General features: G+C 43.8%; 8 protein-coding genes across 8 annotated transcripts, besides 2 other annotated features; 1 reads left to right on the top strand and 7 right to left on the bottom strand.

Moving 5' to 3' along the window:
- Positions 1–665: 665 nt before the first annotated feature.
- Positions 666–2,075, top strand: TSTA_085540 (cation diffusion facilitator 1; the record flags this gene model as incomplete). Its single annotated transcript, XM_002478241.1, has 2 exons — positions 666–1,776; positions 1,834–2,075. The coding sequence occupies 2 exons, from the start codon at positions 666–668 to the stop codon at positions 2,073–2,075; spliced, it is 1,353 nt and encodes a 450-aa protein (XP_002478286.1).
- Positions 2,076–3,132: 1,057 nt separating this feature from the next.
- Positions 3,133–3,188: a sequence feature (CT-rich).
- Positions 3,189–4,052: 864 nt separating this feature from the next.
- TSTA_085530 (uncharacterized protein) lies at positions 4,053–4,424 on the bottom strand (the record flags this gene model as incomplete). The annotated part of the gene is made up of 2 exons (XM_002478240.1): positions 4,053–4,117; positions 4,151–4,424. 2 exons carry the CDS (start codon positions 4,422–4,424, stop codon positions 4,053–4,055), a joined length of 339 nt encoding a protein of 112 aa, XP_002478285.1.
- Positions 4,425–4,824: 400 nt separating this feature from the next.
- Positions 4,825–4,846: a sequence feature (AT_rich).
- A 189-nt stretch (positions 4,847–5,035) lies between these two features.
- Positions 5,036–5,278, bottom strand: TSTA_085520 (uncharacterized protein; the record flags this gene model as incomplete). Its single annotated transcript, XM_002478239.1, has 2 exons — positions 5,036–5,077; positions 5,138–5,278. 2 exons carry the CDS (start codon positions 5,276–5,278, stop codon positions 5,036–5,038), a joined length of 183 nt encoding a protein of 60 aa, XP_002478284.1.
- Positions 5,279–5,942: 664 nt separating this feature from the next.
- Positions 5,943–6,737, bottom strand: TSTA_085510 (uncharacterized protein; the record flags this gene model as incomplete). The annotated part of the gene is made up of 3 exons (XM_002478238.1): positions 5,943–6,040; positions 6,200–6,442; positions 6,698–6,737. The coding sequence occupies 3 exons, from the start codon at positions 6,735–6,737 to the stop codon at positions 5,943–5,945; spliced, it is 381 nt and encodes a 126-aa protein (XP_002478283.1).
- Positions 6,738–7,137: 400 nt separating this feature from the next.
- On the bottom strand, positions 7,138–7,488 carry TSTA_085500 (uncharacterized protein; the record flags this gene model as incomplete). The annotated part of the gene is made up of 2 exons (XM_002478237.1): positions 7,138–7,211; positions 7,311–7,488. The coding sequence occupies 2 exons, from the start codon at positions 7,486–7,488 to the stop codon at positions 7,138–7,140; spliced, it is 252 nt and encodes an 83-aa protein (XP_002478282.1).
- A 666-nt stretch (positions 7,489–8,154) lies between these two features.
- On the bottom strand, positions 8,155–9,561 carry TSTA_085490 (uncharacterized protein; the record flags this gene model as incomplete). The annotated part of the gene is made up of 3 exons (XM_002478236.1): positions 8,155–8,940; positions 9,235–9,448; positions 9,470–9,561. The coding sequence occupies 3 exons, from the start codon at positions 9,559–9,561 to the stop codon at positions 8,155–8,157; spliced, it is 1,092 nt and encodes a 363-aa protein (XP_002478281.1).
- A 536-nt stretch (positions 9,562–10,097) lies between these two features.
- On the bottom strand, positions 10,098–10,767 carry TSTA_085480 (uncharacterized protein; the record flags this gene model as incomplete). Its single annotated transcript, XM_002478235.1, has 3 exons — positions 10,098–10,444; positions 10,531–10,609; positions 10,667–10,767. 3 exons carry the CDS (start codon positions 10,765–10,767, stop codon positions 10,343–10,345), a joined length of 282 nt encoding a protein of 93 aa, XP_002478280.1. The 3' UTR covers positions 10,098–10,342.
- An 800-nt stretch (positions 10,768–11,567) lies between these two features.
- TSTA_085470 (tyrosyl-tRNA synthetase) lies at positions 11,568–13,085 on the bottom strand (the record flags this gene model as incomplete). The annotated part of the gene is made up of 6 exons (XM_002478234.1): positions 11,568–11,831; positions 11,896–12,128; positions 12,183–12,249; positions 12,301–12,340; positions 12,455–12,908; positions 12,968–13,085. 6 exons carry the CDS (start codon positions 13,083–13,085, stop codon positions 11,568–11,570), a joined length of 1,176 nt encoding a protein of 391 aa, XP_002478279.1.
- Between the last annotated feature and the right edge of the window lie 723 nt (positions 13,086–13,808).

Below are 13,808 nucleotides of genomic sequence, written 5' to 3'. Positions count from 1 at the left end.
AGTTTGTATAAGAGGGCCGGAGGTTACAACATACAGTTTTACGTTTCACACTCAACAGCATCCAAATTCGTCCTTTTTTGTAGCCTAAATGACGCGTATACTCAACAGCCACATTGTGACTGTTTGTTTTTCATCTTTATCTGATTGATCTAAAGGAATGACAAGGTTGATAGTGACAACTGCACAGCCTCATGGAGTCCGCGGCGACTCTTTAGGATCACCACTAAAAGTGGTTCAAGTGGCTTGGCAAGCTATCATTGGTACTGTCACATCTTGGAGAATGAAAACAGAAGAATCAGGCGTCGTATAAGATCAAAATCGAATAATCTTAGGAAGACAACATAAAGAGAAGAATTACAGAGCTCATACTTGTAGTAACTATTGTACAAAAGACTGAAGAAGGGATGCATGCATCCTGATTGGTGGGGAACCACCGGGCTTGTACGACCACGCTGATTGGCTGCTGCGCCGCCAATCTTCTTGGTGGGCTCAGGCATCCAGGTTGACTATCTGCGGTGAAAATGTAGCCAGAATAAACTACTCCTTCTATCAACTCACCTTCTACATCTTTCTCACCTGGATACTTTTCCTCGCAAGCGAATTGAATCCGGACATCTGAGGACTACTCTTTGAGGTCCGAACAGCGGCCAATTTGTTCATCTATCATGGATGACTCCTCGCTTCGCCATTCAATCTCCCTCCACCCGCATCCCTTCAATCTTTCTCGAGACTTTCAAGACGCGCGCCGCTCTCCTTCAGCTCATACTCGACCAGTAGCCGCCTTTAATCTCGCTGAAGCTGTTGTTGTGTCGGGCGTAGAAAGAACCGCTGACGGCGAGAGCCCCTCCGATGAAGAACGAAATGCTCCGCCACGATACACACCCACAAACGATCCGCTTCAATTAGCGTCAAAGCTCAAGACGGAGGAAGAGATCAAACAGATTCGTGCCAACACGTCCCGAAAACGAGATCGCGTCACTCCCGCATTCATAGGAGATAGATTCGGTATAACCTCTTCCGGCAAACTGCAAGAGTTCTATCAAGTGCAAAATGAGAATATTGAGCGGTTCTTGACGCCTGTTGAAGAGCATGTGCGTGCTGCGAAAGAGCTCAACAGCTCAAATCAGTTGAAGTTCAAAATCGCCGTATGGGGTAGTTTCGCAGCCAATGTTGTCTTATCTGTCATTCAGATATACGGCGCGATAGCTTCGGGATCGTTGTCTCTATTCACCACCATGGCCGATGCTATTTTCGACCCAATGTCGAATATTACCCTTTTGTTATCAAACAAAGCCGTCACACGAGTCGACCCTCGCAAATTTCCCGCCGGCAAGGCACGTATCGAGACTGCTGGAAATATCTGTTTCTGTGCCTTGATGACTGCGGTGTCCTTTATTATCATCGCATTCTCAATCAAAGAGCTCGCTAACGGAAGTACCGAAGAGACAACCGCGTTCCATCTCCCCTCCGTAATTGCCGTTGCCGTCGCTTTTGCTACCAAATTCACATTGTTTTTGTACTGCTGGGCATTGCGCAACCAGTTTTCGCAGGTGCGGATTCTGTGGGAGGATCATCGTAACGACCTGTTCATCAATGGATTCGGTATTTTGACGTCGGTCGGTGGAAGCAAGCTGCGCTGGTGGATCGATCCTATGGGCGCCGTGTTGCTGTCGTGCTTGGTTTCGTTCTTGTGGTTGCGCACAGCTTATTCAGAGTTCATGCTACTCATCGGAGTGACTGCGGACACGCAGATGCAGCAGTTGATCACTTATATCTGTATGCTCTTCCCTAATCCCTTTTCTTTTTGGTCATAATACTAACATGGACGCAAAGCAATGACACATTCACCCGCCATCACAGCCATCGACACAGTTCGTGCTTATACTTCCGGACCTCGTCTTGTCGTCGAAGTCGACATTGTCATGGATCCCAATGCCACACTCATGGCCACGCACGACGTTGCCGAGGAGCTGCAAATCAAGCTCGAGTCGTTGCCGGATGTGGAACGTGCCTATGTACATGTTGATTATGAGACGACTCATAAACCAGAGCACTTTTTGAAGAAGGAGCTGTAATCATTTTGCCCTGCTTTTCTGGAGGTTTATTCACGTCTTTTTTTCTACGTCGATATCTGTCCTACCAAAGACACGGTCAACCGTATTTTGGTATCATGGAACACAGAAATTGATTTATTATGTATATGTCTTGGGAAACATAAATCTCTGAAGGTCCTCATTTATATAAAGATTCGTAGTATGTTTTAGATCATCGGCCCGAATTAACCCGACATCATCCGATCATTAGCCCTTGTCACGCTTCAGAACAGGAATATTGCAATAAAAGAAATTGTTTAGGAATGATAGGCTCATTAATCGCTACTTTCGTATGTCGGCACGCTCGAGATTCGTTCGGCAATCAGGATTCTATGCATCTGGCGGTCTGACCTAGTACTTGGAATGGAAGCAGATTACAAGGTCTCTACGGTGCATTTGTCCACCGAAGTCGTAGCAGACCGTAAGCTTGTGGCGCTAGGATGATCACGTGACATATGAAGTTTTTGGACCAATCAGAAAGTAGAAAAAGAGTAGAGATTTTGATTCTTTAAAGAGTAATAACAAGCCATTTGACCTCGATTCCGACCTTTAAAATCCTCCCCCCCCATCTCTCACGAAACCAGCGGCAAATTGAAATTTATACAGAAGTAAGTATAGACGAGTTAGATCGGTGTTCTGGAGGCTATCCTTACTTGAAGCAAGCAGGAAGGAAAAACCGAATGAAGAGAGCTCTCGGAGAAAGATAGAACTTTGAGAATCTTAATAAAGAGGTAGCAAATAGTTCGTTGAATGTGAGAAAGTAGGAATAGAGCACTTACTTGATGTCCCCATTGGAGTTTGTCGCCTTTCAGAATCTTAACAACATCCACGATATCCTTGACAATGTTGAGGATGTTTAAACAAGAGTCAAGACCTCCAGGACCTTTCAAGAATGCCGACAGTCTTGTTGAAGAGGCCGGCGACGTGGCCGAGACATCTTCCCAAAAGGCATTTTGACACAGCGACGGTGTATTTGATGATGGCGACAGCAACAGGCAGCAGAGGATATCGAAAGAATCTTCGGAGAGTATGGTGAATAAGGAAGAAGAAGAGAAAGAGGGAGCCGGCAGGGGGGGAGGAGGGGTAGAAGGGGAGATATCTATACCTGGGCTAGGAAGACAAACTAAGCAAACTGCACGAACAATGTAAACGCGATGCAATAGCCACGACGATGATGCGATTGACGATGCGAGGATAGTGACGATGCAACGACAGCTGTGATAATTATGCAATCTTGTCGTCGTCAAGAGAAGTCTGAGATGAAGCATAGTGTACCATGGAAGAGCCTCTCTGAGGTGACAATGTACATATCGGTAGCAATTCCTGGAAGAACTGTGCGCTTGGCTGAGATGGAAGTGGATTAGGAAGAGGGATATAGTCGACCTAGTAGTATAAATGCAATCAGTAGAACCTATTCATCAAGTATATTATAAGACATACATGTTGCTCTGCACGTCGTTATGTATTCTCCTTTCTCATAATCATTATGGGATGTGGCTTTTTTTTGACAAAACATTCATAGTCAAATGCTTCCTCAAATAAGAGACTACTAGGCTTTTTCACACGAGATAGAGCTACATAAGTAAGCCCAAGTGCAAAGTCCCGGTCAGTAATATTAAGCACTGCTTAATCATCAGTAATTCCTTGGGCCTTGTGAACTGTCATGGCATAAGCAATAGTAATTGGGAACCGAGTCCAAGAGCAGGTGATATTATTAGTTGAGAAATCTCGTTTTGAACAAAAAATAGGAACTGCAGGCTTGTTGTTAACTAGACAGCAAGCTGGCCCATTGTAAGAATCGAATTAAATCAATAATATGAATGGTGGAGTCTGTTGAGGGTTTGTAGTGCTAGCTTCCCAAATAATATCTAACATGGTGCTAAAAGCACCATTCCTAAGTCTATAATCTGTCCAAATATTCTCTAGAAGTATGACACGACAACCAATAGAGATATCTATCTAGGCGTGTAAATTGCTGGCTTCATCGCTGGATGTCTTCTTTGTATTAAGACTCTGGTGAGTTGCTATAATATGGAGCACAGGACTTCCTATATCACATAAGCGGTTGTGATTGAATTTGTAAACCTGAGACTTTTTATTATAGATTTGAAGTGCATCCTTGAAGGACTTAGCCTCATGAGGGATAACAGCTTTGACGCGAGTACAAAGCAGTTCCCAGTCCGCTAGCTGAAGTTTGTCCTCGCGGAGATGTTCCAATGTCTCTTTGAATCTTGCAGAATCTGGATCAGTATTATTCTGGCGTCTAATAATATCCAATTTAACAGTGATATCAAACTTGCGATAAAGAGAGTGTCCATAGATCTCTTCCATAATATCTAACTGTTGGTTTTACTACGGTCCGTATCACGAAGCATAGACGGTAGTAAGGCGCGAACACGAAGCGGCCTAACGAGCCTGAAAGTATGAAGCTATCTTGATTCCTAATATTGTGACTAGGACGGGGGATAGCTAGCTAGATATATACGCGGCACACACTTGCCACGCCAGACTAACTAATCCGGTGCCGAAACGTGTAGGGTTTGATATTCACGTTCCGAAACTAACTTTTTTGTTAAAGTATAATGGACGCTGGGCTACAGGAGATAATTAATAGAAATCTCCAGCAAGAATAATGTTCAACCCTCCAAATGGACGCGCAGATTCAGACTCCAGAGTAGGAAAAATTTGTTGTAAGTGAAGATTGATCCAGTTAAGTAGTTTTAGATCAATCATTAATTTTTTATTAATAATAAGCCATTTCACGTCACGGAGATTGTAAAGATTATATAGCCTTCGGGCCGATATTTATCCGTACGGGATAGAACACCTCACTCCTTTGATAGTTTCCTAGAAGAAAAGTAGTTAGAAGAATAAGAACGTTGAGGACGCTCCATCGTGAATCTAACAATCCCCAAAGGGGGAACGTACAACTGATATTTCTACTACTGCTCATAATCCTCGGCAACCAGATCTTCCTCAAGAATCTTAACAGAGATTAACCTGCAAAGCTTGTAGATTCTCAGGAGTATGATCAGCCATCCTACCATAAGCAACAGGCAGTCTAAATAAAGAATGAAGCGTTCGACTATTAGTATAGCAACACCAGTGGGCGCTGCACGCATAACAGGAGAAGTATTAATACCAGCATTGAGAGCTAGTCGTTTTAGAGCAGTCGTAATAAGCATTATAATGTGAGACTTGCCTATTCTAGCTTTTCCATCAAGATTGATAAGCAACTGGGATGGAGTTTGTCCTGCGAGATATTGCTTATAATGGCCAATAACTAAGTCATAGAGATAACATTGCTGAATTTCCAGTGCCTCTGGCGAAGCAGATAACGTAATAGCTAGGGGATGTGGAAACTTCTCTCTTATGGAAGCCTAATAATCGGCGTAAATATATTTATGGGTCCCAGTATGCTATGTCCAGTCCATTTCTCGGTTAATGGTATGATTACCAAGAAGATCCAGATCCTCAATTTGAGTAGCTTCATTATAATTAGGAAACTGGCGAGTTAGAGCCTCCTAAGAGTCTAGAATGATATGGCCACTGTCATTATCAGATTCCTCATGAGTAGATTCTAGTTGCACAAGCTTATTGCCATAATGATTATTATCATAAGAACATGTAAGTTGACAGTATGCATAAGCATCTATATATGATGCGAAAGAATTGCTATTAAGTTGCAATAAATCCTTCACAGCATGGAAAAGGTGATAAAGCATTAGCTTAACTCGAGCATAATTATCAGGCTGTTTTTTTGGGGTCGTAGATGGGAAAATAATTGATCACTCTTTAGAGAGCTTGCGTACGCTCATAGATGTTTTTGACATTCCTAAAATTAAATGTTTATAGGAATTGCAAGTATGTGACGTGCTCAAAGATGGCTTGATGATTTTTGTATTTCTCTAGGGAAGAAAGACCCCGGCGGAGTGATTCCTCATCATCTGCAAAGTTAACAAAGTTAGTGGGTTAATCAGTTTCTGGTCGACAATTCATAGTAATTATAACGCGACTTGAAGCCTATAGAGGTAAATCAAGCAATAAATGTAAGACTTCTTGGGCTGACCAATCCCTTTCACCAATAAGATGATTCATTATCTTACTGACAGCAGACAGGAACAGATTCTTCTCATTAACTTGTAGTAAAAATCCCTTCATAAGATCCTTGTATGATTCGGTCTTCGTCTCTGCTTTTGCCACATATTTTGCAATGTATTCCAATAGAGCCTCAGTGCCAGTGCATGGAGCAATATCAATATTAGCTAGCCAGGCCATTAGCATATACCGATTCCAGCTATTAATCATCAGGTCATTGCGAATAGGGTAAAACCTATAGAAATGATGACCTGGAGTAATTTCCACTGCGGCTTCATTCCTGATAGAGTGAGCAAAGTGAAAGCAGTAAGAAACCTAATTCGATCCCTTCTTCTTTCTCAAGCAGTAGCTAGTAGAACATGCGTGACATTGAACACTATTCAATATCTGTGATAGATACTGAACGGTATTATGCTGGTTGTGAAAAGCAAGCTATAGAGGGGAACGCTCATTGCCTGCATTAACAATAACGCCAGGTTGGGGATTAAGAGCTGAGATAAGCTCACCCCAGAATTTGGTGAACACATCTCGGAGTGCCTGAGACATAGTGGCTATTTCTAATAGAGGGGCATTCTCAACCCAATATAGGCCTATGAACATGAACAGATCCACGTCCTTGCCACTCATATCGATACCAATAATCTACCACTTTGAACTTCTTGTCAAGAATTTCCTTGCGAAAGGTAGCAAAACGTATATGGAACCAATTCGCCATAATATGTGGGTTATCGCATAAATTTTCACGAGAGATTTGAATTCCCTCTGATGATGTCCCTTACCTCCAATCGTAATAGCGAGGTATATGCTGGAAGATCTGCAGCTGATAACGTCAGAAAGAGATGGGCCGGCCCGAGATTATGCACCATAGCCTTAAGCTGTTGATGCTTGTTAGTCTAAAAGGGCCGCGTGCCACGTAGCATTCCTGAGCGATGAGAGATTGAGTTAACTAGTGCTCGCCCTCTGGATTATCATCTTCAAAAGCTGCACGAAGCTGGTCTGCTGTAACTTCTTGACCCCCAGCTATTCACTGCTTAACAAAAAACCCCGCTTTTTTATTGGCCTGCTACTATATCATTATATTAAAAACAACATAATGAAATCGGGGATGTCAAGCAAAACGGCCATTGTCGAATCTCATCAAATGTTTGATATAGTCATCGAATTTGACGGAGTGTTGGCGAGGAAGGATAAACTCAGCCTCACCACGGGGAAATAGCGTAGGAAAGGCCCAGGAGAGCACCGGTTGAGTTCTGGTAAACCCAGCAATAGGCGTAGAACGGAATGGAGGCATTTCCATATGCATTTATCGTGGCTGTTGAGGTTGCAGCTATTAAAAGATAGCTGTCATCTCGTCCTCCTTTGTAATGAGATCAGGAACAGCGCTATGTTTAGGAAGTTCAATTTCTTCTGAACTGTCATTCAGGTCGATCTCCACAGGATCTATCGTTTGATTGAAAATTCCATCTGCAATACTACTATCTCCTGGAAGCATGTCAATAGCTTGTTGGGAGATTTCAATGTCACGATAGCCAGGGTGATTAGACCGTAGGTAAGCTAGCCACTTAATAGTATGTTCTTTCCATGCTCAAAAATTGTGTATAAACTGGCGTTGAAGTCTTTGGTTAGCATTGGTATTAGCTGGACGAAGAAGAATAACATCCAGGTTATAAAGAAGTAGAGGAAGAGTGTTATAAACACGCGTAGTATCCTATAAAAAGTTAATAACATGTCCACTATACTTATACTGCTGACCTTGTACTCGACACACTTGGATAACCACATGGACGCAAGAAATAAGTATCTCCTCTGTCTATGATAACTCAGGAAGGTCTAATATATGCCCTGGGTACAAATTATTATTAGCACTAAATAGGTAAATGTCCTTGCCTTTGTCAGCGCAAACACAATAATTACAGATACCTTGACCATTTAAACAAAGATTGAACCATCTCTCGCAATAGTGTTAACAATATTCTAATTGTTGCTTGTCTAGGGACTTGTGAAAGTTCTTGATATAGTTGAAATCAGTCTCTATAAGTGCAGGCTGGAGAAGGGCATCGCGATTCCCAGGAATATAAGGAGGGTCCTGTTCAGAGTATTCTTGAGCCAAAGTAGATACCACTATAGGAGTGTCATCAAAATGGACGTTACTACTCTCAGGAACATAAGATAGGTCAGTCTCAGCATAGATTATAGAGCTGGCGCGACATAGGTTATAGTGAGCGTGTTCATTAGATTTGTCATCAAAGAAGGCGGCGATAGGAACGTCTTGTTGATAACTAACGCAGGATTTATGTTGCTCCTCGAAGGGGATGCTTAAATTTTGGCAATATTCACAGATATTAACACCATTTGCGATTCGCCAACTGAAATAACGCGGTGTCTGACATATAGTACATACAAAATGATTCAACATAATAGGATGGCGTAGTGTTAAACAGAGACTAGATAGTCTCTTCGAGCGACGAGCTTTATAGGGTAGTAGAGTAAAGTGCGCAGGTGCTGTCCTTATGACAGGGGTGGATGCACCACTACTGAGTATGGCAAGAGGGTCTAGCGTCGACGTTGCTAGGCTACTAAACGTAGCTGGAGGATCAATAATTGATGATAATAAGCTCAATCCAGTAGTTGTTCTACGTAAAGTAGGACTGACTGGCTCATTTCCAACGAAAGCAAGAGGATCAGGGGTCAAAGAGATACCTGCACTCATCGCTGTCAGAGGATCTGGTGTAGATGGAGTTTGGCTTGTCTGTTCTTAAGTAGACCTGGGTAATTCTTGCTCTTGTTGCTGTGCAATATAAGCATCTAGGTCCTGAGTTGTTTAGACGTCCTTTCTAGCTTGTCGAGCTGCACGATGAGCTCGTCTGTCCCATTCTCGACAACGATGAGCCTCTGTATGACGTGGTGTATCTTGTGAGTGAATGCCTCGATAATGATAGGAGGGAATAGGAGAGCTCTGTAAAGGCGTAAATGGTATTTGCTATAATCCTTGCATTTCCTATATCTGTTGAGCAGTCAGGTGCTGAGAAATAATATGACATACAGAGCTCTGTGAAGGTGTAGGAGAAGGTTGCTGTGCCTCTTGCATTTCTTGAATCTGGTGCTGAATTGGCTGAGCAGTCAGATCTTGAGGAGCAATACGACGTAGGGAAGCAGCAGTTGGCCAGATAAAGTGAGGGATATGAGTCTCCTCAGCTGGAGGATCAGTGGCTGCAGGCTCATTGCTTTTGCGTTTTGAAGCCCGATGATCCTGTTTTCTAGATCAACAGGTTCCACACGTTTTCCAAAGGCGCTTTCCTGTCTTACTTTTGAACTGATTGATGGGCTTGCCAACGAGACAACTCGAGCACTGTCGAGTGTCCTCAGCCATTAAGGCGAGGAAGGATTAGGAACGAATACAGTGTGTGTCAGTATGTAAAGGGAGAACTTGTATGGACATCAAAAAGATGGATAGGGAATAATGAAATGAGAGAGATGGCATTGCTTGAGGAGATGTCGAGGTGAAGGAAAGTGGTGTTCGGCATGTTTACAAGAGAAGGTGGAAATTACACGCGGAAATAAAGCCCTAGATTTTAGCCCTAAAATACAGAAACGGAAGAATCACGTGGCATTCCTTTTTGTTAACCAATAATATTACGTTGTTCTGTTTTCATCGACCAATCGGGTTGGATCTTAATGGACCAATCAGAGCAAAGTTGGATTCCCGAGCGATGTGTCAGATAATCCGGCTTTCAAACGAGGCAGAGAGATCGACTGTTCAATCTTACAGGTCTAAAAGGCACCTTTAGGCATATATCTGGGCACCTAGATTTCAGCCCAATATTTACCCCTCCTGATAGCTCACAAATCACCCCGCCAAAGGTGTCTATAAAGGACCCGTCTTTGAAACCTGATGGATAGAGAGACACAGAACTCAATACATACAATCTTGCTAGTCACTTCTTTTCTTTGATCCTAGTAAAACACTTTCAGGATTGGCCTGGAATAAACCGACTAATCCGACACGATGACCGTAAACTAGCAGAGCTTACGCTCTGCTAACAAAGTGCTATGAACCGCACCTAAGTGCCTATGGGGTATCGATATGCATATGGACTTGTACCGTATTCAAGCAGTGTACAAGAATGCCGAAGCAGAAGGGAGTCAATTGATCATCCAAAATCCCCAAAGTACCTCTGACGAGCACGCTCCACGGCTAGTTCTTCCAGCATAGGTTGCAGAAGTTTATCGATTTCATGAGTCCAAAATGAATTCTGCGGATTCACTTGACAAGCTGTTATGTATTCCCAATAAGATGGATACCAACCAGCAGTTTCCCAGTCAATAATCCCAACAATACCATCTCCACGGACCAAATATTGAGACTGCTAAGATCGCCATGTGTAAAAACACCAATGGCCATCTGTCGTCGTCTTACTCTTGCTGCTTAATCAATTCTCGGACTTCTGGATGAAGATGACCGTCGTACTCCATACCTCCCCGTAGGTGTCGATGGAAGTCTCGGACGAAGCGCGACGGTCCAAATGTCAATGTGGTCACCAGCCTGGCACACGGCAATCATAGAGTTGCCCACCATCAACAGCGGCTATTTTCATTTCATCTTTAGAACGAGGAGGTGGAGGCAGAGTTCTCATCTACAATCATCCCCTTTAATTGCGAAAGAAGTTTCGCCTTCGATTCTCCACTTCGCTCATTCACCAACCAAGCCCAATCATCTCTCCCTTTATCCGTTCCATGGCAATATATGTACGCCGTTTATGTGAGAATGCGCAGTATATCTTGGGTACTGTCTGAGCGATGAAGCGCATGGTTACTGCTTCTGATAGCTGGACTAGTCGTCCATACTTCGCAAATGGTGTCTGTTAGCATCAATACACTTCCCTTGAAAGGCCGGATGTGATGGAGCATTTTAATGGCTAGCATATGAGATAGAGGTAGAAGAAGTTGTCTTTGATGGGGCCCTGGTTGTAGCCATAGTGAGCCGAATAATGATAGCATCATTGTCTGGTTGATGGTCCCAAATCACTTAGCCAGCCAGGATGCATGTAAGGCAGCGTCGAAGAGCGTTCCTGGTACTTTAAGGTTGAAGTTGATATCGTACGCTTTGTATGATGGAATACCCCTGGCTAGTGGGGCATTTATCGTTTATTGCCTCAGGCAACTAGTCAAAGAACTCACAACCCTAAGAAGCCATTGATGATATGCCTACGAGAATGGAGCAGTGGCTTAACCTCTTGAAAATCGCTTATGGTGTATCTGCAATGTATTTTCATTCTATTTCCTCATGCGCCATGCGATAACAGGTGCATAGCCCTCGTCTCAGAGAGTTAACCACATTTTTGTATGTACACAGATAGAGCAAGTTCATAAACAAACCTAAGCCTCAGCCTTCGGCTCCTCTGTCTCTGTCTTTGACTCTTCAGGATTTGGGTGCGATGCGATTTCGGTTTCTTTTTTGGCGCCCGGGTAACGAGAACCCTTGTCCTTCACTTTCTTCACCTTCTTCTGCACGGTTGGGGGAGGGTAGGCCTTGAGAGTTATTTCTTGCCATTCTGGTGAGTTTTGGTAGGCTTGATGAATAGGTGCCATAAGGTTGGTTAAAGCTTCTGCTACGGCAGGTTTTAGGAGTTGTGGTGTCAACTGTTCAGTACGTTAGCTAGGTATGTTTGACTCCGAGTAGCGTCAGGATGAGTATAGAACATACAATATCGTTCACATAATCATCCTTGAGCTTTTGAATATCTGTATAGATCAAGGGCTCGGCATCTCGTCGTTCCACACGGAACTCATTCTTCCCGCTGAGCTTGGCTGCTGGCAGCAAGACGAACTCGACGATTGCAATAACGCCGTTATTTTCGATGACTTTGGGAATGGCCTCAGACTTGCGGACCTTTTTGGCGACAGATTCGGGAGGGTCAAGAAGGTCAATTTTGCTGTCTATTGGATTTTAGTATGTGAGGATACGAGGGTTAGGGTTATAGGGGCTCATACCTGGATCACTGGAGCTCATTTTACCACCATTAAGACCTGCAACCATTGGTGTTACAAGATGGGCGCGCTAGTTCTTTTAGCTTATTGCTAGTTGTCGATTAATTCTGTATTGTCTTACCTTTCGATATCCGAGTTTAGGTAGCCACTCTGTCGCCGCACTACAAGTGAATAAGGTCAGCGAAGAGCAGCAGAAGACACTCGAGCCGAGAAACTCACGCGAAAAGTTTGCGCTGATCCAAGCCCAAACATGAAGTTAGCTTAGAGTATAGGACATACAAGGAAGATGCGACATACCCCCTAATTCAGCATCGACCTTGAGATACTCCTCGTCGAGGACCTGCAGGATAGGGTAGAGAAGACCACTCAATGGCGCATTGGCAGATTGTTTAACAATCTCAGCACCGGCCTTCTTGGCGTCATGTTCGGAAGTCAAGGCTGCCAGGCGGTAGACATCCATGACATAGTCTGAGTTGCGCTGGTAGGAACTTCCAAGCACAAACTCGAGTTTCTCCGTCGATACGCCTACCGACTCGAGAATCGCTCTGATCACTTTCTCATAGTATTTAACACGGTTCTCGACCAGTTCAAGAGGGGCTTTCATAGAATCGAGAAATGCGTGTACGTCGGCGAGAAGGATCACGACTTCGCATCCTGCGGCTAAAAGTTGCGCAATCTTAATTGCGGGGGTGAAATATCCAGTGTGAGGTCGTCCGGTGGTCGCGGTACCTTAGACAATATCTATTAGCTGATATACTGGGGTTGGGATGAAGGTGAAAGAACCTTACCCCAGTATATACGCGGGTTGCGCCCCTCGGCGAGAATGCTCTCGACGATTTCAGGGTTAAGAATCTCCTCGAGATTCTCGCGTATGAGATCAAATCTGGCTTGTGCGGATGCGTCCATTGTGAACCTGGAAGATTGACTATTTCCAACTTCCGACAGTAAAGGTAACCCTGAAGAATTGCCTGCAACACTAGTACAAAGATTAGAGCGCAACAAAAATGAGTCAAAGTGTAGCGGGGCAGTCTACAAAATAGATCGGCAATATGCCGCCGGATAAATAGAAAAGCCGAGTTTTCATACACTAAACCTATTATGTCCAGGTACTTAACTTTAAGGGAAGGCGGTGAGATCTTGAGGAATCGTTTTTTAGTATGCAGTTTCCCTTAGCACTAACCCTTCCGAGGATGGATGGCTATAGCGGAATCAATTTACTATGTGGGCTGAATAATAGCTGGCACCGGTACAATAGGTTACTTTAGGGCGTTGTATTGCGTTGTTGATGAAATATGGGGCGAAAGTCATGATCTAGTCATGTATTCTTGATTAGTTAGGACTATGAGGGTGCCATACCTCGTAATCAGCAATGGGAGACCTGCGTGTAGAGTCGTTTGTAGCCTGGATACCTTGATTAAAGCATGTCGATTTGACGCTTTCAATCTGAGATTATTTGTGTTTTCGTCACCAACCACAACCGGCTTAGCGGTCCGTTCAAAGCGGCTCCCCGCAAAACTTTATCGGTGCCCCACTAAGGTCTACAACGGCGCCATGGCAGGAGGCTATCGAAGACAGTGTCAACTGAATCAAATATGCCATGACTCGGCGGTGCGAAGGGGTTAAAAATGT

Source organism: Talaromyces stipitatus, genomic scaffold (assembly GCF_000003125.1).
Source record: "Talaromyces stipitatus ATCC 10500 scf_1105507295527 genomic scaffold, whole genome shotgun sequence".
Taxonomy (NCBI): domain Eukaryota; kingdom Fungi; phylum Ascomycota; class Eurotiomycetes; order Eurotiales; family Trichocomaceae; genus Talaromyces; species Talaromyces stipitatus.
Note: the sequence above shows the minus strand (reverse complement) of the source record. Positions and strands in the feature narration are given on the sequence as shown.